The sequence below is a fragment of the Schistocerca serialis genome, chromosome 4, assembly GCF_023864345.2.
Source record: "Schistocerca serialis cubense isolate TAMUIC-IGC-003099 chromosome 4, iqSchSeri2.2, whole genome shotgun sequence".
In the NCBI taxonomy this organism is placed as follows: Eukaryota; Metazoa; Arthropoda; class Insecta; order Orthoptera; family Acrididae; genus Schistocerca; species Schistocerca serialis.
Window position 1 is genome coordinate 835,444,890 of NC_064641.1, and position 27,610 is coordinate 835,472,499.

Below are 27,610 nucleotides of genomic sequence, written 5' to 3' on the forward strand. Positions count from 1 at the left end.
AAATCTGGGCCCACACCTCTGACCAGCACATGGCTTGTCACCAGAACAAACTGCATCCTTGCTGTTATGAACGCCCATCAGCTGAGCTTCACCAGTGATAGTCAGTAGGCCCTACACCATCCCACCAGCAGCCTCCTTTTGTTGCCGAACCCTCCATCCTGCTGTCTGATGCCTATGCTATCCAGTTTCAGAAATGACACCTTCAGATCCAACATGATTCAGGTTTCTCCCAGACACTCCAACTGGTGGCATGCCTCGAGCAGCTGCACAGAGGAATGGGATATGGAAATGCAGCCCAAACCTGCAGTAGAGCACCCAGAAATTCCGACTGCCTTACCAGCACCATATCGTCACAAGGGCAGCTCCCGACCAGGCTGCTACTTCCAGTACTCGGTTGTGCCAGTCAACAGGGACCTTTTTTACCTCTACCACATCCAGGGGTCGAACCCATGGTCACCCGTGAGACTGCTGCCATGTGGCACTGGCAACACCACCAACACCAATCATCCTTTTGTGACTCAAACCAAAGTTCATCTGTGAGGTCGCCAGCCTGCAGGGGCATTTCCTTCTCTGTTTGCATGGCAGACTCAGGCGCACCAGCTGGCCATCACCTCTCGCATATGGGAAGGACAGTGGTAACATACCTGCATCACCCCAACTTCCACATTATCCCAGGACACTTGTACCAGCTACCATGCCGCAGGGCATCAGAGTTGGTGCACCAGTGCAGTGCCCATACACCAGGATACACTGTGTATCATCTGAAGGTGGGGCATCATCAGGGGCCACCACAGACACTACCACCAGTTATCATAACGAGCAGCTGATGTATCAACTGCAGGCATTTAAAACCGCTCTCCTCTTGTCTTGCCATAATTTGCTGCTTAGACACTGTCTATGTACTGCACTTTGCAAACATGTGTTATCCTGCTGGTTATTGGAATTTTCTCTGGGTTAGTTATTTGGACCTGCAAGTTGTTCAATTACTGTTGACCCTCCATCATGCTGGTTGGACACACAATGATGGTGCTAGGGATGAAGGGAAACAGGCATATTCCATATTTCTAGATTTCCAGAAAGCATTTGACATGGTGCCCCATTCCAGGTTGTTAAAAAAGGTATGAGCATATGGAATAGGGTCACACATATGTGAGTGGCTGAAAGACTTTTTAAGTTATAGAACTCAGAAAGTTGTCCTCAACAGCGAGTGTTCCCCAAAAACAAGAGTATCATCAGGAGTGCCCCCTATTGTGATGTTTTTGTTGTTGTTGTTGTTGTTGTTGTTGTGGTCTTCAGCCCAGAGACTGGTTTGATGCAGCTCTCCATGCTACCCTATCCTGTGCAAGCTTCATCACCTCCAAGTAACTACTGCAACCTACATCCTTCTGAATCTGCTTAGTGTATTCATGTCTTGTCTCACTCTACGATTTTTACCCTCCACACTACCAATCCCTTTCAACTGCTCTTCCAGGTCCTGCTGTATCTGATAGAATTACAATGTCATCAGCAAACCTCAAAGTTTTTATTTCTTCTCCACGGATTTTAATTCCTACTCCAAATTTTTCTTTTGTTTCCTTTACTGCTTGCTCAATATACAGACTGAATAGCATCAGAGATAGGCTACAACCCTGTCTTACTCCCATCTCAACCACTGCTTCCCTTTCATGCCCCTCGACTCTTATAACAGCCATCTGGTTTCTGTACAAATTGTAAACAGCCTTTTGTTCCCTGTATCTGATCCCTGCCACCTTCAGAATTTGAAAGAGAGTATTCCAGTCAACATTGTCAATAGCTTTCTCTAAATCTACAAATACCAGAAATGTAAGCTTGCATTTCCTTAATCTAACTTCTAAGATAAGTCATACTGTCAATATTTCCTCATGTGTTCCACCATTTGTATGGAATCCTGATCTTCCCCAAGGTCAGTTTCTACCAGTTTTTCCATTCATCTATAAAGAATTTGTGTTAGTATTTTGCAGCTGTGACTTATCAAACTGATAGTTTGATAATTTTCACACCTGTCAACACCTGCTTTCTCTGGGATTAGAATTATTATAGTCCTCTTGAAGTTGGAGGGTATTTAGCCTCTCTCATACACCTTGCTCACCAGATGGTAGAGTTTTGTCAGGGCTGGCTCTCCCAAGGATGTCAGTAGTTCTAATGGAATGTTGTCTACTCCCAGGACCTTGTTTCAACTCAGGTCTTTCAGTGCTCTGCCAAACTCGTCATGCAATATCATATCTCCCGTTTAATCATCATCTATGTCCTCTTCCATTTCCATAATATTGCCCTCCAGTACATCGGCCTTGTATGTACCCTCTTAGGACTGTTTTCCATCTGAGCTCTTGATATTAATACAAGCGGTTCTCTTTCCTCCAAAGGTCTCTCTAATTGTGATAGGACCACTATTATTCTCTGTATACATAAATGATTTTGCGGACAGGATGGGCAGCAATCTGCAGTTTTTTGCTGATTATGCTATGGTGTACAGTAAGGTGTCAAAGTTGAGTGACTGTAGGAGTATACAAGATGACTTAGACAAAATTTGTAGTTGCTGTGATGAATGACAGCTAGTTCTAAATATAGAAAAATGTAAGTTAATGCAGATGAGTAGGAAAAATCAACTATTAATGTTTAGTCACATATTTAGTAGTGTCTTGCTTGAGACAGTCATGTTGTTTAAGTAACTGAGCGTAACGCTGCAAGTGATATGAGCACGTGAGGATTGTGGTAGGAAAGGTGAATGGTTGACCTCGGTTTATTGTGAGAATGCAAGGAAAATGTGGTTCATGTGTAAGGAGTCTGCATACAGGATGCTACTGTTACCTATTCTTGAGTACCACTTGAGTGTATGGGGTCCTTACCAAGTTGGATTAAAGGAAGACACTGAAGCAATTCAGAGGAGGGCTGCTAGATCTGTGTTACTGGTAGTTTCGAAAAACAAATTAGTGTCATGGAGACGCTTTGGGAACTCAAATAGGAATCCCTGGAAGGAAGGCAAAATTCTTTCCAAGGAACACTGTTGAGAAAATTTAGAAAAACGGCATTCAAAACTGACTGCAGAATGATGATTATGTTGCCTCCAATATACACTGTGTGTAAGGACCACGAAGATAAGATATGAGAAATTAAAACTCATACACAGGAATATAGACACTCATCTTTCCCTTGCTCTTTTTGTGAGTGGAACACGAAAGGAAATGACTAGTATTGGTGCGGGGTACCCTTCGCCACATGCTGTAAGATGCACTGTGGAGTGTGGATGTAGATGTATATTGCGTGTCCAGTCAGTACGATGGAGACGCACAGGTGTGACAGTGTGACTGTGACTGACTGTGTGTGTGTGAGTGTGTGTGTGTGTGTGTGTGTGTTTGTACTCTATCTTGTAAAAAGATTTATTCCAAAAGCTAGCACATTTTCTTTCTCTCTCACATGTGCCTGTCAATGACTCAATGTTTCCTTCCGCTATCAGCCTGTGGTTTCCTATAGTCCTAGTATTAGCAGTTAGGATTAAATTAGATTAACACATCTATTTCTTAATTTCTAAAATTTGTAGGAAAGAGTACTTTCGTTAAAAATCTCAATAAATTAAGATAGTTTCAAACTCAGTAAGACATAAAATTTCAACAGTATTTAGCTTCACATGTAACTTCTCCTTCTACGTATGTATACAAAATTAAAAACATTGTTGTCTGTTATCTAAAGTTTCTGCATGAAAAAATCTGTCAATTCCAGTTGAGGACATTTAATCTGTATTAGCACAGGAACTCACATCAGCTATCACACAAAGAGTATTCTTAGAGTGCCTTTATAGTAGTATGAATGTCATGAAGGTCCCTCATCCTAAGAATTGGGCGAAACAACAGTAAGACATCCATAAAGTAAATGTTGTTACTAGAAAATGCTCAGTTTCCCTAAACTTAGTTAATTTTATATGGTTCACTTCACAAGAGCAACATACCTGGAACAGGTCATACTTCCCACCAAGAATCACAAGCTGCACTGGAAATGGGTCAAGGTATTCCTTGTCCTGCAAATTTGAGCAAATATTAGTTACTTTTAGTAGTAATATAAAATACAAAATATTGGAAAATTATTTTATGTGAATTTATTTATATATTTTCAATCCTCTTTGTATCTTTTAGACATTAAATGACATAATCCTGGTAGGAGATGAACAAAGAGTGTGAGTGGTTTCTGGAAAATCTGTAAGCAAAGGTAGTAAAGATGACAGCAAGTATCATCAGTGAAGTGTATCATATGCTATAAAATTGTGTTAAATGAATTAAGAATTTGCGCGTTCAATCATAAGTGGTGTCACACTTTGTTTCTCATGATCAGAAGTTCTAAATTAGTGCGACTGTGGTATGGAATGCAACGGGCAGGACAATGCCAGTGAAGTGCACAGTGCAGGTTTGCAAGTGAATGTAGATAATTAACTTAGGAAAGAACTCAATTATATTATAAAATATGCTGAAACGCTTGAAAACTTAGTAAGAAGTGTGAGAAATTCCTCAAAATCAAGCCTTCAAGAGTTCTTGAATACCAGTCAACTAAACAGCACACGATCACAACAAAAACATCAGAAATTACTTTAAAACTAAGTAATACGTTTAGTGTGGTTGAAAATAACACAGAGAAGAAATAATAATCGAATTGTACTATGATCCACATGGACAGTTCAATGATCAACACTAAATTTCACTTACAAATCAAAACAAATAGCTCTACTATTTGTAAACAAAACAAAAAACACACATTAGAAAACAGACATGAAATCCTTATTCTAGCAGACAGCCATGGAAGAGGTGTAGCCAAAGTTATGAGTTTAACAAATCAGGATTCAAGGTACTAGGCATAATCAAACCAGGAGCAGCACTGTGTGAAGTTTTAAATAGCTGTAAACAATCTATGACGAATGGCAGCACATGTGTAATAATTGGAGGTGCCAATGAAACTAAATGTGCTACAACAGTTTTAAAGCAAGTAATTTGCACAATGTCTGAAGTGAAATTTTTTGTTGTCTGTATCTGTCATAGGTATGATCTCATGGAAAACTCTTGCGTGAATACTGAGATTATTACCACTAACAGACTTTTCACCAAGATATGTCGGGGGAGAGAGAGAGAGAGAGAGAGAGAGAGAGAGAGAGAGAGAGAGAGAGAGAGAGAGAGAGAGAGAGAAGAGAAGAGAAGCTTTCGAAATGTGGTGCTACAGAAGAATGCTGAAGATTAGATGGGTAGATCACATAACTAATGAAGAGGTATTGAATAGAACTAGGGATAAGAGAAATTTGTGGCGCACTTTGACTAGAAGAAGGGATCGGTTGGTAGGATATGTTCTGAGGCATCAAAGGATCACCAATTTAGTATTGGAGGGCAGCGTGGAGGGTAAAAATTGTAGAGGGAGACCAAGAGATGAATACACTAAGCAGATTCAGAAGGATGTAGGTTGCAGTAGGTACTGGGAGATGAAGAAACTTGCACAGGATAGAGTAGCATGGAGAGCTGCATCAAACCAGTCTCTGAACTGAAGACCACAACAACAACAATGTCAAGGTTATCCTAATGCTACATCTGTTGGGATAAATAGTGATTGCAGAGAGCATTTTACAGAGCATTGACTTCACAGAAACACGAAAGGGGAACACTATCACACTGCCTGAAATTGACCTTATTACAGTATGAACATTAGTGGAAATAGGAAGAGCTGATGTCCCACAATCGTTGGTAACAACAGAAGATTCTTCAATGTTAGAAGAAGTAAAACAATCTGAGTGTTGTCCAGTAAAACAGCCAAATCAGCCAAATCATCAGTGGTGTCAGAATCATCAAAAATAGCTGAATCATTATCATCAGCAGCAAACGTACCACCTTCTCCAGTAGGCTCAAAAACAAGCACAACATCTGTGTCCAGCAATCAGAAGAACAGAGGCAAGACCAGTGGCACAAAATGCCACTCAGACATCATCAATAGAAGAAACATCAACACCATCAAAGCATCATTTACAAGCTTCATATGCAGCTTCAACATCCACAGTAACGTCAGTGCCAGCTGAAATTCCAGTTTTAAATGAAACTTCGGTCTCAGCAAAAATTCCAGTATCAATTGGAACATCAGTTACAAAAACAGATTCAGCATCAAAACTGGCAGTATCTCCAACATCCGCAGAAACATAAGCTTCAGAAACACCTCCAGCATCCACTGAAACAGCAGCTAAAGCAACAGATACAACAAGTATGGTGGCACCTCCAGGGGTAAGAAATACAAGGAGCAGGAAACGTGTAATTCTTAAGGATTTTTGGTACCCAGCCTCAACAAGGAACTGCCGGTAACTGTGGGAAGCATAAGTACAAACTCCTCTCAAGCTAATTTTAATAATTTAAAAATAATGAGCCTTAATATACAATGCATTAAAAATAAAATATTAGAACTTGAGATTGCAGCCAGTGAAGCTAGTACAGATTGTACTTGTATTCAAGAACACTGGTGCATGAGTTATGAACTAGAAAATATTTGCATTTCCCCATACAAATTAATAAGTCATTATTGCAAGAAGGGAACCAGACATGGTGGCGTCAGCATTTATGTAATACCTGGAGTAAAGATTAAAAATATGACTGTAACTGAATCCTTGAGCAAAGGAAAAGATTTTGAGGCTGCAGCAATACAGTTGAATATGCAAAAGAGTAAATTAATAATAATGTCAGTGTACATATCACCATGTGGTGATCCTGAAATTTTTAGAAATAAGTTAGAGGCATTGCTTAACAGATAACATGATTAAAAAAATAAACAATAATTATAAGTGGAGATTTTAATGTCAACTTATTGACTGAAGGTGCATCCAAAGATCAGTTCCTGAATGTTTTACAGTGCTTCAACTTGCATCCACATATAACTAACACTACAAGAGTAACAAACTCTTCAAAAAGTCTCATAGATAATATTTTCACAAATATAGATGCCATAGATACAGACTGAATAAATGTTGACCTAGGAATATCTTATCACAATGCTGTGGTGTCACCGCCAGACACCACACTTGCTATGTGGTAGCCTTTAAATCGGCCGCGGTCCGTTAGTATATGTCGGATCCGCGTGTCGCCACTATCAGTTATTGCAGACCGAGCGCCGCCACACGGCAGGTCTAGAGAGACTCCCTAGCACTCACCCCAGTTGTACAGCCAACTTTGATAGCGATGGTTCACTATCTACATACGCTCTCATTTGCAGAGACAACAGTTTAGCATAGCCTTCAGCTACGTCATTTGCTACGACCTAGCAAGGCGCCATATTCAGTTACTATTTCAAGAATGTATTCTGAACAGATAATATTGTGACTCATGTACTGTCAAGAGCGACATTCATCATTAATGGATTAAAGTTAAGTATCAAACTAATTACGTCCACTTTCTGAATTCCAATTCCTTGTCATGTTCCAGGCCTCACATCAGTATAGTTCTTCCCTCCTCACGCCAGCCTGCGTGAGCTAAAACACGTGCATTACGGCCTCCACTAGTAACACGGTGTTGGCTCTTCTGCCCACACAACAAATGCACTCATCCTTAAATTTTTCATGGCCCCTGTGACCAAAAATAGTTCGTATCAAATCTACAAAAGAACCTTCTCCACAAATAGTTGCAGTCACTTCATAAATACATTGATTAACTAATCATGGGCAGAAGTGCTGTTACAAACTAGCACAAATCTGCATATAACGTTTTTTCTTCCCTGTTTATGTTGAATTTTGAAATGTGTTTTCTTAAAAAAACTTGTAAAAACAAACTCACACGGGCATTTACATGCTAACTCCTGGATCAGAACACGTATTAGACATTCCTCCAGGACCATGAAAATGCTTAACTACAAACTGAAAAGTTGTACTGAGCCCAAGTTTAAAGAACATGTAACAAACTACAAAAATATATAGAAAAGTAATTACAAAAGCAAAATTAGTAAGTAATGATAAATTAATAAGAAAATCAGGTAATAAATCAAGAACTACTTGAGAAATTGTGAAAAGGGAAATAGGTAAAGGCCCCAAGGATCAGGAAATAATAGTCAAAAATAGTGAAAATATTGAATTAAAAGATGAATTACATAAACAATTACTTTTTAAGTGTACCTGTGCCATTAAGTAAAAACTTTACGAAACATGAGAAATTAACAGCCCCAAAAGTAAAGAGTAGTATGTTGTTAACTCCCACAAATGATAGTGAAATATTAAAGGTGATAAAGGGCCTAAAATCAAAAATGTCTGCAGGTGAGGATGAAGTGCCTGTGTCAATAATAAAAAAAGTTGCCCAACAAATTATAAAGCCCCTGGTACATATTGCCAATTTGTCTTTCAGTGAAGGTATGTTTCCTCAGAGGTTGAAACTTTCTAAGGTTAGACCTCTGTTTAAAAAAAGGAGATCAACACAAGGTAGAAAATTATGCACTAATATCCCTTCTCCAATCATTTTTCAAAATTCTAGAGAAACTAATGAAAGCCAGACTCATATATTACTTACATGCTTACAAACTTCTGAACTGCAATCAACATGGCTTTTGCTCAGGCCACAGCACAGAATTGGCTATCCACGCATACACTGAAGAGATTGTCAGGAATCTCAATACTAAAACATGTGTAATGGAATTAACTCAGATCTATCTAAAGCTTTTGATGCAGTAAACCACCAAATTCTGTTAAACAAGATGGAGGCAACAGGTGTAAGGGGAGTTGCAAGGCAATGGTTTGAATCTTACTTTAAGATAGAACTCGGGTGGTAGAAATCATCACAGAACATAAAAATCAGAAAATCAAGTAGGTTTCAGATGCAAAGACACTGGAACTAGGAGTCTCACAGGGCAGTGTTCTTGGTCCTTTACTATTCTTAATTTATATAAATGACATAAAAAATTCAAATATTTCTACCAAAACAATGTTGTTCGCAGATGACACGAGCGTAATTATAAGTGATGATAAAAAATCATTAACCACCACAGCTGACATAGTCCTGAAATATATACAACAATGGTTTAATGCTAATGAATTGACACTAGTTGCTGTTGTTGTGGTCTTCAGTCCTGAGACTGGTTTGATGCAGCTCTCCATGCTACTCTATCCTGTGCAAGTTTCTTCATCTCCCAGTACCTACTGCAGCCTACATCCTTCTGAATCTGCTTAGTGTATTCATCTCTTGGTCTCCCTCTACGATTTTTACCCTCCATGCTGCCCTCCAATACTAAATTGGGGATCCCTTGATGCCTCAGAATATGTCCTACCAACCAATCCCTTCTTCTAGTCAAGTTGTGCCACAAACTCCTCTTCTCCCCCTCCCCAATCCTATTCAGTACCTCCTCATTAGTTATGTGATCTACTCATCTAACCTTCAGCATTCTTCTGTCGCACCACATTTCGAAAGCTTCTATTCTCTTCTTGTCCAAACTAGTTATCGTCCATGTTTCACTTCCATACATGGCTACGCTCCATACAAATACTTTCAGAAACGACTTCCTGACACTTAAATCTATACTCGATGTTAACAAATTTCTCTTCTTCAGAAACGCTTTCCTTGCCATTGCCAGTCTACTTCGACCATCATCAGTTATTTCACTCCCCAAATAGCAAAACTCCTTTACTACTTTCAGCGTCTCATTTCCTAATCTAATTCCCTCTGCATCACCCGACTTAATTCGACTACATTCCATTATCTTCGTTTTGCTTTTGATGATGTTCATCTTATATCCTCCTTTCAAGACACTGTCCATTCCATTCAACTGCTCTTCCAAGTCCTTTGCTGTCTCTGACAGAATTACAATGTCATTGGCGAAACTTAAAGTTTTTATTTCTTCTCCATGGATTTTAATACCTACTCTGAATTTTTTTTTTTTTTTTTTTTTTTTTGTTTCCTTTACTGCTTGCTCAATATACAGATTGAACAACATTGGGGAGAGGCTACAACCCTGTCTCACTCCCTTCCCAACCACTGCTTCCCTTGCATGTCCCTCGAACCTCATAACTGCCATCTGGTTTCTGTACAAATTGTAAATAGCCTTTCGCTCCCTGTATTTTATCCCTGCCACCCTCAGAATTTCAAAGAGAGTATTCCAGTCAACATTGTCAAAAGCTTTCTCTAAGTCTACAAATGCTAGAAACGTAGGTTTGCTTTTTCTTAATCTAGCTTCTAAAATAGGTCGTAGGGTCAGTATTGCCTCACGTGTTCCCATATTTCTACTGAATCCAAACTGATCTTCCCTGAGGTCGGGTTCTACCAGTTTTTCCATTCATCTGTAAAGAATTCATGTTAGTATTTTGCATCCGTGACTTATTAAACTGATAGTTCGGTGATTTTCACATCTGTCAACACCTGCTTTCTTTGGGATTGGAATTATTATATTCTTCTTGAAGTCTGAGGGTATTTTGCCTGTCTCATACATTTTGCTCACCAGATGGTAGAGTTTTGTCAGGACTGGCTCTCCCGAGACTGTCAGTAGTTCTAATGGAATGGTGTCTACTCCCGGGCCCTTGTTTCGACTTAGGTCTTTCAGTGCTCTATCAAACTCTTCACGCAGTATCATATCTCCCATTTCATCTTCATCTACATCCTCTTCCATTTCTATAACATTGCCCTTGTATAGACCCTCTATATACTCCTTCCACCTTTCTGCTTTCCCTTCTTTGCTTAGAACTGGATTTCCTCTGAGCTCTTGATATTCATACAAGTGGTTCTCTTTTCTCCAAAGGTCTCTTTAATTTTCCTGTAGGCAGTATCTATCTGACCCCTAGTGAGATAAGCCTCTACATCCTCACATTTGTCCTCTAGCCATGCCTGCTTAGCCATTTTGCACTTCCTGTCAATCTCATTTTTGAGATGTTTGTATTCCTTTTTGCCTGTTTCATTTACTGCATATTTACATATTTTCTCCTTTCATCAATTAAATTCAATATTTCTTCTGTCACTCAAGGATTTCTACTAGCCCTCGTCTTTTTACCTACATAATCCTCTGCTGCCTTCACTACTTCATCCCTCAAAGCTATCCATTCTTCTTCTACTGTATTTGTTTCCCCCATTCTTGTCAATTGTTCCCTTATGCTCTCCCTGAAACTCTGTACAACCTCTGGTTTAGTCAGTTTATCCAGGTCCCATATCCTTAAATCCCCACCTTTTTTTCAGTTTCTTCAGTTTTAATCTGCAGTTCATAACCAATAGATTGTGGTCAGAGTCCACATCTGCCCCTGGAAATGTCTTACAATTTAAAACCTGGTTCCTAAATCTCTGTCTTACCATTATATAATCTATCTGAAACTGTCAGTACCTCCAAGCTTCTTCCAGGTATACAACCTTCTTTTATGATTCTTGAACCAAGTGTTAGCGATGATTAAATTATGCTCTGTGCAAAATTCCACCAGGCAGCTTCCTCTTTCATTTCTTACCCCAAATCCATATTCATCTACTACGTTTCCTTCTCTTCCTTTTCCTACTATCGAATTCCAATCACCCATGACTATTAAATTTTCATCTCCCTTCATATAGACTTGTACTACTGTTGTAGGCATGGGCTTCGTATCTATCTTGGCCACAACAATGCGTTCACTGTGCTGTTTGCAGTAGCTTACCTGCATTCCTATTGTTTTGTTCATTATTAAACCTACTCCTGCATTACCCCTATTTGATTTTGTATTTATAACCCTGTATTCACCTGATCAAAAGTCTTGTTCCTCCTGCCACCGAACTTCACTAATTCCCACTATAGCTAACTTTAACCTATCCATTTCCCTTTTTAAATTTTCTAACCTACCTGCCCGATTAAGGGATCTGACATTCCACGCTCTGATCCGTAGAACACCAGTTTTCATAATCCTGATAACGACGTCCTCCTGAGTAGTCCCCGCCCGGAGATCTGAATGGGTGACTATTTTACTTCCAGAATATTTTACCCAAGAGGACGCCATCATCATTTATCCATACAGTAAAGCTGCATGCCCTCGGGAAAAATTACGGCCGTAGTTTCCCCTTGCTTTCAGCTGTTCGCAGTACCAGCACAGCAAGGCCATTTTGGTTAGTGTTAAAAGGCCAGATCAGTCAATCATCCAGACTGTTGCCCCTGCAACTACTGAAAAGGCTGCTGCCCCTCTTCAGGAACCATACATTTGTCTGGCCTCTCAACAGATACCTCTCCGCTGTGGTTGCACCTACGGTACGGCTATCTGTATCGCTGAGGCACGCAAGCCTCCCCACCAAAGGCAAGGTCTATGGTTCATGGGGGAGGAGTTAACACTTAATCTAAGTAAAAGAAATTATATACAGTATGGCAAAGCAACCCAAGATATGGACCTCCAGTTAAAACTAATTGATAAGGAGATAGAGAGTGTGCAATCCATGAAATCTTTGGGCATGCACATTGATCAAAACTTAAGCTGGAAAGACCATCTCAAGTATTTATCCCACAGGCTCAATTCGGCATGTTTTGCATTGAGGATATTATGTAAAGTATGCAGCACATACTGTACTAGACTAGTGTATTTAGCTTACTTCCAGTCCATCATGTCTTATAGTATAGTGTTCTGGGGTAAAACTAAATCACACTTAATAGATATCTTCAAATTTCAGAAAAGAGCTATACAAATCATAACACATAATTCTCCAAGAATTCATTATAGGCCCCTTTTCAAACAACTATAAATACTCACAATACCATCACTGTATATACTTAAAAGAATTCTGTGTACAAGAGCACATATGAAAAATCTATGTACAAATGAGGACTACCACAATTATAATACAAGAAGTCATAAGAATTTGTAGGTAGAAAGGGTAACGACAACACAAACCCAAAAGCATGTAAGTTATTTTGGAATAAAACTTTACAATGCTCTGCCAGTACACATGAAGGAAATAATAGATGAAGTAAAATTTAAGACTGAGCTTAAAAATTACCCTTTAAGCAAAACTTTCTATGACATAGATAGGTACTTTGATGGTGTGTAAATTTATTGTCAAAATTTTGAATTTATATGTCTAAATTTGTGCTTTTAAAAATGCCTTGATAGTGATATTCCATTATTATGTTTGTAGCACTTGTATGATAACTTTGTTGTGACAATTCCTACATCATGTAAATGATTTATGCGAAGATAATAAAATGAAATGAAAATGAAATGCAATATTTCAGTTGCTCAGATAGATGTCCTAATATGTATAACTCAGTGCATATAGGATCCAAAGAACAGTGTGTGACTTAGTGAATTGTGTTTAGTGGTACTCCATTTTTGTCACTACGGTGTGTTTTGCAATTAGGTATTTGTTCTTTATTTTCCTGTAATTTGGATTCCCACATCAATCAGCTTTTCTCACCACCTGAGAATAATAGTGGCATTTACAAAACTCACCCACATAATACAGTGTGTTGTCTCTGTTCTAGAATTTCAATCCCAAATCCCCACAGCAACGCAAGGACTCTTTGAATTCCAACAATGTACTTCTTTGTTACTTCACACATGTCAGTACTGTGATGGGACAGAATTTCTCATAACGAAGTTACAGTACAACTTGTGTGCATGTAAGTCATATGGTATGTCAGAGTAGCTACAGTGCAAATGATATTTAACTTCAGTTTCCATAATACAGGGTGTGTACGGAAAGTAATGTGTCACATTTTTTGTGATGTGACATTGTAGAGTGGTTGGATCAGTTGGGGAGGAGGGGTTGGGGGACAACTCTTATCTTTCCAGGGGTAGGTTGCTCGATTATCTCTGTGTTCTTGGAGGTTTATGAAGGCTTCTTCCACGAAACTCTGTATAGTGGTTGTACTGAACATATGCTAGAAAAAACTTTAGAGCAATGCGATGGGATAAAGTTTCACCTGAAGCCCAACAAGATGCTGCTGGAAATTTTCTGAATGCTTAAAGAAGAATTCAGGCATGATTGCCTTTCCAGACTGCCATCGAATGGGTGGCACAAGATGTTTCGAGGAGGTTGGGAGAATCCTTTCACATCATTACATTTTTTTTTAACTGTGACACATTACTTTCCAGACAAACCTATATGTCACTGCTACTTTTGTGGATTGGTACATTTTTTTGGAGCTTCTAGATGGAGGACAGTAGTATGCAGTTGAATGCAACTGCTAACCTAATACTAAAAGTGGGAGGTGGGCTGAGTTACTGGACAAAGTCTTCCAGACTCCTGAACTCATAGCAATACTCCTCATTGAATAAATGGAATAAATATGACAAAAGTCTTCTTTGCAAATTACTGTCAAAATCAAAGAGCTTAAAACATGAATCTTTCACATACAGTTATAGCTGTTGGTTTGAACTTGATGAATTAACACCTGCCTCATTTATAATAAGTACAGATGAAGCTTCTATCCAAGCAAAACTATCCTACTTATCCAGTGATCAAAAGAATTCACATATTAGAAAATCTGTACTAACCCAGTCTTTTGATAATAAGAAACTTAAACAGTATCCCTGTATTGTTCTTCAGGGGAAAAATTCTCTCCTTTGGTACTGCAGTAAATAATAGCAGCTTGCAATATAAGGGGCACTCAAATGAAAATGAGACAGATGCCAAAAAGTAAGTAAACTGTTTATTATTTCAAAAGTAATCCGCATAACTGTTAATAAATTTATCATCACCATAAATGTAAATACTTTTATCCCACTGTGAGACAAGACAGTCAATGCCTTTATGGAAAAATGTTTGTGGCTACCTAGGGAACCATGAGTGTATCCAGGTGTGCACCTCTTTGTCTGAAGGAAATCATTGACCACATATGTTTTCCCTTCAGTGCTACACATGTTGCCAATGCTGCTTCACCTATACTGGAAAGCCCTTACATATCCTCTACACAGTCCCATCTCTCCCCATGCAATTTCTACATTTTTGGAGCCCTGGGGAAAGACACCCATGGCCATCAATTTCCTTCGGATGAAAAGAAGCACACCTGGGTACAATCATCGCCCCACAGATGACTGCAAACATTTTTCCGTGAAGGTGTTGACCATCTTGTCGCACATTGAATAAATGTACTAGCAGTCATGATGATTACTTTGGAGTCTGTCTCATTTTCATTTGAATGTCACTTGCATAATCATGCTCAAAACTCAGTCTGCCTGCAGCGACACAACAGATATTTCACAAGTGTAGTATTGGATTTCTTATGAGTATATTTCAATATGATAATTTACATCAGCGGGAACTGATTAAGGAGAACATTTTGAATAAATTTCTAAATCTTCCATTGAAAATGAATGAAATTAGAAACTTAATGCTCTATTCTTGACATGATGTTATAATATTCTACCAGAATTTATGTACTGGTGTACATGAGTATGGGGACAACATGTCCTCCACTGCGACTAACCTGGTGGTCTTTCCCCACTCGAAGCCAAGCTTCTTCCTGGAGCTCTTGAAGGTGACTGCCAGTTTGTCTTCTTAAGGCAGACAACAGGGCTTGGATAAGTGTTTCAAGTGTCAGCCAAAGTTGTTTTGGTAATGACAAATCAAGCATGAGCACTACTGTCAAATTTTTTAAGCCATGAGATTGACATGATGCAAGAGGTGCCTGAAGAAGTCCTGAAAAAAGAGTTCCACCACCCAGTTCCCAGATGTGGCACACATCCTTTACCTAGGAACGTAATTGTTTTAGAAACACACTGTCAATTTGTAAACATTTAGATGTTACATTAAAGGCTTCTGAAACATACAAATCTAAATGGAAACAAATACCAATTTTTCTTACCAAGCTTTTCCCCGATTTCCGCCCATAAGCATATTCAAGTGCCAATGTTGGTTTTGCAGTTTCATTTCTGTCAAGAAATCGGTATATTAATGATGTTTTTCCCTTCAAGAGAAAAAATTAAATATTAATACGAAGATATACATTGATCTTTTTCATTTGGAATCAACATACCAAAAGTACTAGTACACCAGTAATGTATACTATTGATAACATTGTATTATAATCTTTGCATGACAATATACAATTTTGAACAGAATATGTATAACAAAATTAATCACTGCAAACGCTCATCTTATGGCAAAGGCCTGGTACAGGGACGTAAGAACAGGTTAAACATTGCAACTCAGCTTTCAAAACCGTGTTATTCTCCAGATTGTATACAACAGGCACACACAGGTGGACTTGCTGACCACAAACTCCCCCCCCCCCCCTCGCCCTCTTCCACACACACACACACATACACACACACACACACACACACTAGTTACATTGTCCCAACACTATGACCTGGCAGGGCTAAATGATTATCTTGGACTGAGAGGGCGGGGTGAAAATAAAAGTGATCGGATGGAAGGTCAGGGTCAAGAGAGGTGTGAGGGGAAGGGAGAGTAAAGAGAAAAAAGGAAAGGGACAAGAATAAACAGACAGAGAAAGTTCAGGCAGATGTAACCACCCCAGCATTTGCTTCAAGTAATATTTTTTTAAGAGAAATCACTGAATACATAAATCTGGATGGTCAGATGGAGATCTTTGGTGCACTCCTCCAGAATCAGACTTCAGTGGCTGAACCACTGCATTACCTCACTTGGCTGTTGAGGCAAGAAGTTAATTACCAAAAGTAGAGACAAGTTAGTTGGGCATGTAGTAAGGAATGGTGCTGGAAGGGGCCTTTTAACGGTAAACAAATTGTAAATGTAAACCAAGATCAGGATGAAAAATGTTTTGTCTACATAGCTATAGATTATCACAAGCTCACAAGATAGAAAATGATGGAAATTTTCAACAAATTTGTTACAAGCCTGATAACTGAAAGGTGGGAAGAGGGAGCATTGGGATGGGCCAGACTAGATCACAAGACTGCTGACTTCAAAATGTAAGACTAGAAGAGGACTAAAAAAGAGTATTTTTATGTGGTGCTTCAAATAATTAATTAAAGCACTTTGTTACAAAGTATTTGTGATCCATTACGAATCCTCAAAAGCAAAGGGGACAGTAATATTCAGAAATAAGAAAATATTATATCAGGTTATTTTACAAAAAGAACATGAATTCCTGCCACTTGGTAGTAGAAACCCTTTTCTGTATGGGGAATAAACATACGAGGGCTGGAACTTAAATAGTGGCAACTATTTATTCACCACTGATAGAAAAGAGATACATGTTTGCACCTGTTACTGTCCTTCAAAGTAGTCACCAGCATTGTGCAGGACCCACTAACAGCAATGTGGAATGCATAAAATACCGTTAGCAGAGCTTGTTCTGTTGATGGTGCGAATGGTGCGGTCTAACATTATGGTGATTCTCGTGTACGACTGTGATGGTGTTATCCTAATGCATTATATTCCTACATGGCAGCCCATCAATGCACAGTATTACTGTTCGTTTTTGGAGCATCACCTGTGACCAGCTTTACAAAAGAAGCGGCGACACTTCCTGTGCAACCCACCCAACATTTTGCACAACAATGTGTGGGCACATACAGCGCAAGCTGTGGCTGCTTTGTTTGGTTGATGGGACTGGGAAGTACTGTTCCATCCACCATACTCCCCGGACTTAAACCCTTGTGACTTTGATTTGATTCCGAAGATGAAGGAACCCCTTCACAGCATTCGCTTCAGAACTGTTCCCGAGATTCAACAGGCAGTAGACCGCTCCATTTGCACCATCAACAGAACAGGCTCTGCTAACGGTATACAATGCCTTCCACATAGCTGGCAGTGGGTTCTACACAACGCTGATGACTACTTTGAAGGACAGTAACAGGTGCAAACATTAACTCTTTTGTATCAGTTGTGAATAAATACAGAGCTATTACAAATGATTGGAGCGATTTCATAAATTCACTGTAGCTCCATTCACTGACATATGGTCACGACACACTACAGATACGTAGAAAAACTCATAAAGTTTTGTTCGGCTAAAGCCGCACTTCAGGTTTCTGCTGCCAGAGTGCTCGAGAGCGCAGTGAGACAAAATGGCGACAGGAGCCGAGAAAGCGTATGTCGTGCTTGAAATGCTCTCACATCAGTCAGTCATAACAGTGCAACGACACTTCAGGACGAAGTTCAACAAAGATCCACCAACTGCTAACTCCATTCGGCGATGGTATGCGCAGTTTAAAGCTTCTGGATGCCTCTGTAAGGGGAAATCAACAGGTCGGCCCGCAGTGAGCAAAGAAACGGTTGAACGCCTGCGGGCAAGTTTCACGTGTAGCCCGCGGAAATTGGCTCATGCCACAACTGGAGACCGACAGCGCTGACTTCATCTTTCAACAGGATGGTGCACCACCGCACTTCCATCATGATGTTCGGCATTTCTTAAACAGGAGATTGGAAAACCGGTGGATCGGTCGTGGTGGAGATCACGATCAGCAATTCATGTCACGGCCTCCACGCTCTCCCGACTTAACCCCGTGCGATTTCTTTTTGTGGAATTATGTGAAAGATTCAGTGTTTAAACCTCCTCTACCGAGAAACGTGCCAGAACTGTGAGCTCGCATCAACGATGCTTTCGAACTCATTGATGGGGACATGCTGTGCTGAGTGTGGGAGCAACTCGATTATCGGCTTGATGTCTGCCTAATCAATAAAGGGGCGCATATCGAACATTTGTGAATGCCTAAAAAAACTTTTTGAGTTTTTGTATGTGTGTGTGCAAAGCATTGTGAAAATATCTCAAATAATTAAGTTATTGTAGAGCTGTGAAATCGCTTCAATCATTTGTAATAACCCTGTAGTTGCCACTATTTAAGTTCCAACCCTCATATTTATATAACCACACATGTCCTCATAACCAATAAATATTGGATAAAGTGTACATAATATGAGATGCAGCACACAGTAAATTTGCGGTGTTTCATGTTTTCTCATAAAGAAACGAGAGGGAAAAAACTGAAAGAACAATAAGAAACTTTTGAGCAGTTATGGCATCTGGCAAAACACTATTATGTACTCTGTGAATTGAATCTCTACTGACAGATAACTGTTACTTCTGATATCTTGATGACTCCTTGTGTCTTATCAACATATTTTTCTTTCACTCTAGCTCCTGGAGGTCTCACTTTTTGTCCCATTTTCCTCTTTCTCCCCCATTTTCCTCTTTCTCCTGATGGAGGAACTAAAAAGAAAAAGCTGCCCCCAAGCAGATGGTTGGTTAGAACACTGCACTAGTCATAGTCCTATAGGAGGTGGTACACTTTTGCTTCATTTGATCTTAGAACTGACTTACCCAGCCAGTTACAGGAATATCTACAGTTTCATGTACACTCCAAATTGCAGTGCAACTTGTCATTTTTAAAATTGGCAAATCTTTTCCCAAGATGAAAGAAGCAATAAATGACAGAAAAAAAGGCCTAGGACTCACTGAGAATTGAACCCTGGACATTTAAATTTGTAGTCTGCCTTTTTCCCATCATTCAAGCAAGACTAACTTTGATTAGCATTTTCTAAAATAAAAAAATATCATGTAATATTTCAAAATCCCATGAAAAATGCTTTTTCGATAAAAAGAGAAGGATTTCTTACTCACAGACATAAGCATTTAAAGGAAAGTTTCGTTTATTATAAATGAACATACAAAACTGAACACCAGTAATGACACTGAAAGAGAGACAAAGCAAGAATCACAGTTAGAATTCTATGTTTTTGAACATGTAGGTCTTTCATAGTGTCATTTGTTCGCTCACTGGATCCCTCTATAACTGACTACATGTGTCAGTTCAGAGGTATCAGGAAAGTAAGGGCACAACTTCTCCAATAAAACTATGAGCAAGTAATGTGAGGTTCAAAACAACCTTCACGTTGAGGATACTTTACTTCAAGACTTAAAACTACTCCATTCTTGATTTTCACATAAAATTAAATAGTACTTACATCTAATTTCTGTGATATGTAAAGAGAAAATTAACCATAATTATCATTTTGTTTCATGTAAAACATAAGATGTAAATTGTTTTAACTCTACAACTAAACTAAAACTCATGTACTATATTATAATGCTCACTGCATATACATTTTAAATAAAAGCCAAAACATCTTTCAGCTTTCTTTCAAAGTAGAAAAAACATGCAAATTCACACAACTCACACGCACAAGTACAACAGTCTCTGGCCACTGGTAGGTTGACCACAGCAGCTAGAAACTGTAGTCATATGTGCATGAGTTGTGTGACTGTGTGTGCGTTTTCTACTTCGAAAGAAAGCCTTTTGGCCAAAGGCTTAAATGTGTAGCTATCTCTTAGTTGTGCCTGTCTGTAACTCAACATCTCCCCTATATGGTGAGTAACAGTAGCCGTCTATGCTTTTCATGATATTGTTGCTACTAGAGTGTCTTATTTGTGTAGTTTATCTCTTATGTGGAGGGTTGAAATCACAATTCACTACAAAGAAGTTTAATTGGAAGTAAAACAAATGGGATACTTGCCACTCCTTTATTTCCCATGAACAAAAGGGAGCATTCTTTTGATTCAGTTGCTGCTGGTAACTGCTTTTTCTCTTTGCAGAGTCGTTGTGCTATTTCAAGCAGGCTTTCACTGCTGAAAAACCATGACAGAGAATAAATCAAATTAATTAATAACAAATCATGCAAATACTTGTGTCAAAATCCACACCCTGTATGTTGCAGTAAGTTGAAAGTGGCTGATACTCTTCCTGTCACATTTAGAAATAGATAAAACATTTAATTCATTACGTTCTTCCTACAGTAATTGTAGCAATGATATGGTGTATGTCCCAGAATTATAAAAGAATATTTTTTATTCACTCACTGTGTTCTCTACATCCTTATTGGAGGGAAAGGCTCCAGAGATGTTTAATTACTTGTACATTAAAAGGCAGAAGCAGTTATTACAGGTAACTTCTCTTAACTAAAAACAAGTTACGAGTTGTGCTAATCTGCTCACACTAACAATTACAGTAATTGCTTCTGGGTATTACTCTCTCTCTCTCTCTCTCTCTCTCTCTGTCATCCAATGCATCACTTAAAACTTTGCATCCAAACATATATGGGGTAAAAAATTTATGATAACACAAAAGGCAGTAATATATTTAAGATGGAGCTTGGTTCATTGAAAAGATTGCTCTTTACTTTTCTGGTGGAATGTCGAATAGTGTTATTATCCTACTGAAGAATTTCTTGGGGGCAGCTTTACTGTTTGAACAAATGAATCAACTTCTGTATTTCTCTTAAAAATGTTTCTTATTGTAAAACTTGGCATCTCCAATACATCAAATCAAATAATCTGAAAATTGTTGTACATACCAAGATGAATATTTCACATCATTCAGTTTTGTGACCAATCATTTGAATGTATCCACATTTGTCCAGGGTCGTTTTCTCTAAGTTTGATTTCATTTTGAGCAATATTTCTGTTTGTAACTTATTTAATAATATTCCAAATTGTTTATGTTTATTCTCAGAAACTGTTTCATTATTTTGAATGATATAACGGGGAATTTTACGATACTGGTGGTATCAATAATGGAGTTCCAGCTCTGGACAACAACTAATCCTCTGAATTATGTACAGCTCTCTGTTCCTTACACAAGATAATCATCCTTTACTCTTGTATCTGTTCAGTTTTACAATTCCTAGTTATAGGTGAAAACAGACTGAAAGTACTGTATGAATATGTTCAAGAAAGAGTTAAAATAAATGTCTACAGTGACGTCTTTATAAATTTAACCCAATGTTCTTCCTGTAACCTTACTGCAAAAACTGTTATCATGTCACTGTTTATGATTATGCAATACGACATGGTAACAAAATTATACAAGCAGAGCAGACATGGATGGGGGGTCACACAAGCAATGATATGGGCTGAGATAAGTGACTTTGACAAACGGCAGATTATTATTTCGCAGGGCCTGTGAACGAGTATCTTGAAAATGGTGAAGCTGGTTGAATGTTCCCGTGCTACTGTTGTGACCATTTATGGAAAGAGATAGAAGGACTGTGAAGATACCAATAGGTGCTAGATGGTTGGATGTCCACAACTTTTCACAGAACATGGGGTTCGGAGGATTGTCTTCTCTGTAAAGTAGGGTAGATGTTGATTTGTGGCATCTCTGCCAAAAGAGCACAATGCTGGCTGCATGCACAAGTGTTTCAGAGCACACATTCATCATACATTGTTGAACATGGAGCTCTGCAGCAGACCACCCCTACATGTTCATATGTTGACCCAATGACAACACCAATTTCGATTGTAGTGGGCATGGGAACATTGGGATTCGACCATCGATCAATAGAAACACATCATCTCTTTGGATGAATCACATTTTTGCTACACTAGGTTGCTGGTCGTCTCCATACACACAGTTATAGAGGTGAACAGCAGCCTGAAATGTGCGGCATGCCACAGACCCAGTCTGGTGGAAGCATTATTGTGCTATGGGGGACATTCTCCCACATCTGCATGAGATCTGAAGTAGTAATCAAAGACATGCTGACAGCTACGAACCACCTGCATCCTTTCATGCTTGATGTCTTCCCCAACAATGTCATCTTTCAAGAGTATAGCTGCCGTGTCTCAGAGCCAGAATCATGCTACATTTGTTTGAGGAGCACTATAGCGAATTTGTGTTGGTGTCTCAGTGATCAAATTCACCTGATGTAAATCCTATGGAACCCATCTGGGGCCACTATTGGGCACCATCACGGCATACAAAAAAATTAGTGGACCGTTATTTACTCAAATTACACAACCTGTGTGTCGACATCTAATACCACATACCTCCACAAACATACCAACAAACTGTCAGCTCCCTGATATGCAGAATCAGTGATGTATTTCATTCCAAAGATGGACAAACAATTAAGCAGGCGGTCATAATGTTTTGGCTCATCTGTGTATGTCACGCATTCTCCGACAACCAATGAATGTCCGGTAATGTTCCAAGTGCTCTACTATGTATTTCATAGCCAATGTGAGCATTAAATATGATTGTAGCAAGTTATTTAGTGTATTTTACTTCCATATGTTCCCAGTTGTCACATTTCATAGTGGTCGTAAGCGACAAATTCTGCACAGATAGACATAATTTATGGTATACACATTTTCTTCAGCACAGAGCATGTTTATGCACTTACCACAACCATTGCTTGGAACTGGCAACAATGCAATTGCCGTCTGTGTCTCGAGCTGCGTGAACCATCATCATTCATTGACTAGACTATAACGGGTCTGATTCCTTTTTTATTGTTAACATTTGATCATCATGGTAAGATTGACCACTGACTATCGGTTTTATAGCTAAATCACTGCAGGTTTTTGGGTCTAAGAACAAATTATCGATGACTATTGCATTATGCCTTTCAATCCTTGTAGAGAATTTTAATGTGGCAAATACTCCAAAGCTTGGCGTTATCTTTTCTTTGTGGTATCAATCAGTATTACCAGGCAATAAATCAGCAATGAGTCTCCTAAAACAATGACTCTCCAATTAAGTCTTCATAACTGCATTAAAATGTCCCCAGCTGTTGCACTGAGCATAAGGTACTGCCTGCTGGTGGTTTATTACCTGTTAGTGTTACAAAAATGTTTGTTTCCTGATCCACATAAGTAAATGATACTGGCCTTTTATAAACATGATGTTCATTTTATCAGATCAATATGAACTCCTCTCTACATTTTAATCATATTTTTTAAAGCTCATTGTGGGATAATGACAATGAAACTTTTCTACAGAAATCATCACTGCCTCACACTAACTGATATAATAATTGTTCAACAAGCCATTTCGACAAGTTGTCTGAGCTGTTTTGCATTGCTAAGCAGAACTGAACGCTGGTACTGTTCTGTGGTAGAATAATATCAAGTGATATTTTACAACTTGCTGCTAAAAATGATAAATACAGTTCTTGTTTGTAATGTATTTTAATATTAACGTGAATGAATGATGTACAGCATACAGTACAGTGTACATATCACACTTTTATAACTACAGTGCTGTGATGCAGGGCACATATGCAAATAAATATTTTCACATCCATGGTAGAATGAGGTTAGGCTAGACAATTTGTTCAAAATCATATGACAAACTTTTAACCACATATGGTATTCACAAGACACACAGAGCTTTCATCTGAGATTAAGCCAAAGTCACTGGCATATTTAAGCTGTATGATGCCATCAACAGAAAAATTACAATTACTATTTGCAGAGTCTGTAACAGAAAAAAGCACGCGCATTATCAAAATTTGGTATTATAGAATCAAGTAGAAATGCTGTCATATCCCAGCCTCAAATCTATTGGTAGGATTTTAAAGACTTTTATCCAAAAATACACAACTATACTATCGACTCCAAAGAAGAAAGCAAAATTCAATGGGGAAAATACAGCAGACATCATCATATCATATATTTCATGGTAAGTGGCTTGAAGGTTCTTTTGTCAAACTTTTTATATTATGCACAAAGATTCTGTGTATCACAATGTTTATTTGTAATAATTAATAAACAGTAAGTATACTTGGATGAGCAAAAAAATGTTATGATACTTGAAATGGCTTCAGCAACTGACAATTCTTGCAACTTGCTTTTCTGCATACAATACATGTGTCCTAGATATTTCCTACCAAGCAACTGACACAAAGTATGCAAACTGTGCTACAATTTTCCTCTTTGTCTCAATACATAGAGAAATACCTCTAGGTACAAAACATCAATTAAAATGGTTTTTGAAGATCATATTAATTTGTTGATGCTTCAGTTTTCAGTGCCTAGATGAGTTTAATATTAACCGAATTTTCCGTCGGTGATTGGAAGAACATTAAAATTACTTCCATGAATTTATGCGGCAATCATTATGGAAAAACCAACATTCTTTTAAGGAAAAAAGTTCTAGGTAACATGTGGTACTGTCAATGGAACAACTAGAATGCGTTACTTAATTACGTTGCAAATTACTGTAACGATTAGGACAACTACTGTGTGTTCTGCCCGAAGGCAGATCTTCCCTTGCTCTCCACATACGTTTTGTATCTAACGAAAAATTTCGTACACTGTTCGGTCTTCTTCGTCTATTTCCCACTACTTCGGGATGGCTTATTCAAATGCCATTCTGCCGCTTTACCATTTTTCCTGATTCATTTTGCATTTGCTCAAACATGAGATCTTTCACGATGTACGCAACTAAAAGTATTAGACTACTTTTTTCTGTCAGTTTTCATTGGGCTATGAATTTACGAGTTATTTATTCAGTTCACTTTCATGTTTGAAGATGGACGCCTACGAACTAAACAGTACTTTACATTACATCTAACATAAAAGTTCACGTTTTGTGTGATATGTTTTTTTGGTAGATAGCCCATGCCCTACAACCGTATCTTATTGCTCTCCAGTCGCATTAATGCTGCTACCTGCGTTAATACACGACGAAAAACATATAGAACGTTTTTGTTTTATCTGTTGTGCAAATGAATTTAAAAATTGTAAAAGTTTGAAATCCTAGTTTTATTCTTATAGCCTCCCCATATTTGCTACATTTTATCACGTAGGGTACAATACCGAATCTTCACTGATAAGTACAATAAAAAAAATTTCAACAATCAGTAGATTACAGTTGCAAAGTGAGTCGAACATTTGCTCTCAACTGAATATGAATCAATGATTGATTTTTTTTTTTTTTTTTTTTTTTTTTTTTTTAAATATCGTGGATACACTAGAAGTCACCTAAGACGTTACAAACGTGAACTACAATATAGGTACAGACACTGACACAATACATTTGCAATCTTCCGATTTATATCAATTTTCGTAATTATATAAAGCCCACGTAACGGTAATTTACAACGGATGCAATTAATCTCGTCCAACCAACAGCTATTAGTATTCAGTTTGTATTTTTGCGTTTTTTGGACCAAACACTTTTATTTGATTATGTTCATTTCAATGGCAAAAATTTTTGACACCTGCTTCACCTACTATTGGGAAGCTGGTATAGTACTTCTCTGGTTAATTGCAATTTTTCACGCTAATTTTCAAGTGAAACTGACAGCAGTAAATATTAATGTAATGTCAGTACCTTTTCTTCATCGTTGAACATTTTAATAGCAGCGTTAACGACCAGAAACAAACCGCTTCGTTGCTGTGTAGCACGTATAATATTGCTCGTTGCTTAGCAACAAGCAACACAACTGACCACTGTGTCGAGGGAAATTCTTGTGACGTCTGTAACAGTAGACTTTTATTTCAATTGAAAAGCAGCTATAAATGAAAGGAAGCTCAAAACTGTATTTCTACAGGAGAGGAAAATTATTGCCGTAATCGTTTGCCAATTCAGCAGTCTGCATAAAATATACCGAAAAGATTTTAACGCAAACAATTATTAACATGAATATTATGCTAAACGCATGTTCATATAATAATTACGATTGCATTGCTTTTACAATTTACTCACAGTTGAACAGATTTTGTAATTTCAGAACTATCTATTGCGTTATATATGATTTGCCACATGTCAATGGAATTCCAGAAACATTGAATGTGTCACTGATTTAGGACTCACAGAGCGGTGCAAATGAATTATTTACTTATGTTGTAATTCCTCAGGTTTTATCGGAGCGTTTGATTGGTGATTGCGTGCTTCGGGGTGTTCTGCCGAGTTGTTTCCATTTTACGCTTAATATTTCGTCGACCTACCCAGCCGTCTTCTTCTAGAGTACATGTAACACCAAAATTCACAGAACCTGAAGAAGACGGTTGAGTCGATTTTCGAAATATTGGACATAAAATGGAAGCAAGTCTGCAGAACACCAGGGAGTAAGTTATTTATCTGGGTATATATTTTTTTCGTAGCTCTGAATTACTGTCAATTGTTTATTTGTGTGATGATCATCGGACACATATATGGACGTCATTCTGCGGCACGGTTGAATGCCGGCGTGTTAATAGCACCAAAAGAAATTCTCAATTTTTCAATTTTAACGTTTGCCTTCCTTCAGGCGCGTACGCGCTGGGCCAATGAAGGCCAAGAAACGATAGGCAATGGATTGTGCCGAACCTGGGCCGCCAACGCATTTGCGTTCGGCCTCTCAATCTCGTCCTCACCAAACAAAGGCACAGGGGCCAAGGGATTCGGCCATGTAGGATCGCAGTTGGCTCTGATAAGTTGTCGAGGTTACTCCCACTTCGTTACTGTCATAAAGTAATGTATTAATTAAATTTTCAGTGGTAGATATTATAAGGAAAAAAGAGACTTTTAGCAGCCGTTGCACGTGAAGCATTCATTTTACTGCGAGAAGATAAGCGCTGGATTTGGAATAACGAGAAGAAACAACGCTGGTAGACGATCTCTCTTTGAAAATGAAGGGAGCAGTGTGGTGGGGCAAAATTAATATCACATTGAAGTGGGACTCATAGTCTTAAGCAATAAACGCTACAGATTTCGAGTTATTACGGAATTGTGGAGGTCTTAAATTATCAAAGATGACATTTCTTTTAGGAGAGTTGTACCTGCAGAAAAAAGATATCAATATAGACTCAATTTGCTTTTTCACATCATGCACATTATTTTCTAACAGTTGACATATTTCCCTCCAAGTATATAAGCTGCTGAATTTGCTTTTGCAATTGCAGTACATGGGGTTCCCTAAACATTTTAACATTCCCAGTGACGACAAAACTCCATCAGTGTTAATGTCTTATCCATATTCCA

The 27,610-nt window shown here is 38.4% G+C and overlaps 1 protein-coding gene across 1 annotated transcript in view; it reads right to left on the bottom strand.

Annotated features, from left to right (window-relative positions):
- LOC126473453 (cytoplasmic dynein 2 light intermediate chain 1) overlaps positions 1–26,060 on the bottom strand; it is a 96,944-nt gene extending 70,884 nt beyond the window's left edge. The window contains exons 1-5 of the mRNA XM_050100511.1: positions 25,979–26,060; positions 20,376–20,487; positions 15,736–15,837; positions 15,358–15,621; positions 3,962–4,030 (exon numbers count right to left, since the gene is read on the bottom strand). Of these exons, the coding sequence (XP_049956468.1) occupies positions 3,962–4,030; positions 15,358–15,621; positions 15,736–15,837; positions 20,376–20,487; positions 25,979–25,989 (558 nt within the window). The 5' untranslated portion in view covers positions 25,990–26,060. The remainder of the gene's footprint in view (positions 1–3,961; positions 4,031–15,357; positions 15,622–15,735; positions 15,838–20,375; positions 20,488–25,978) is intronic.
- Between the last annotated feature and the right edge of the window lie 1,550 nt (positions 26,061–27,610).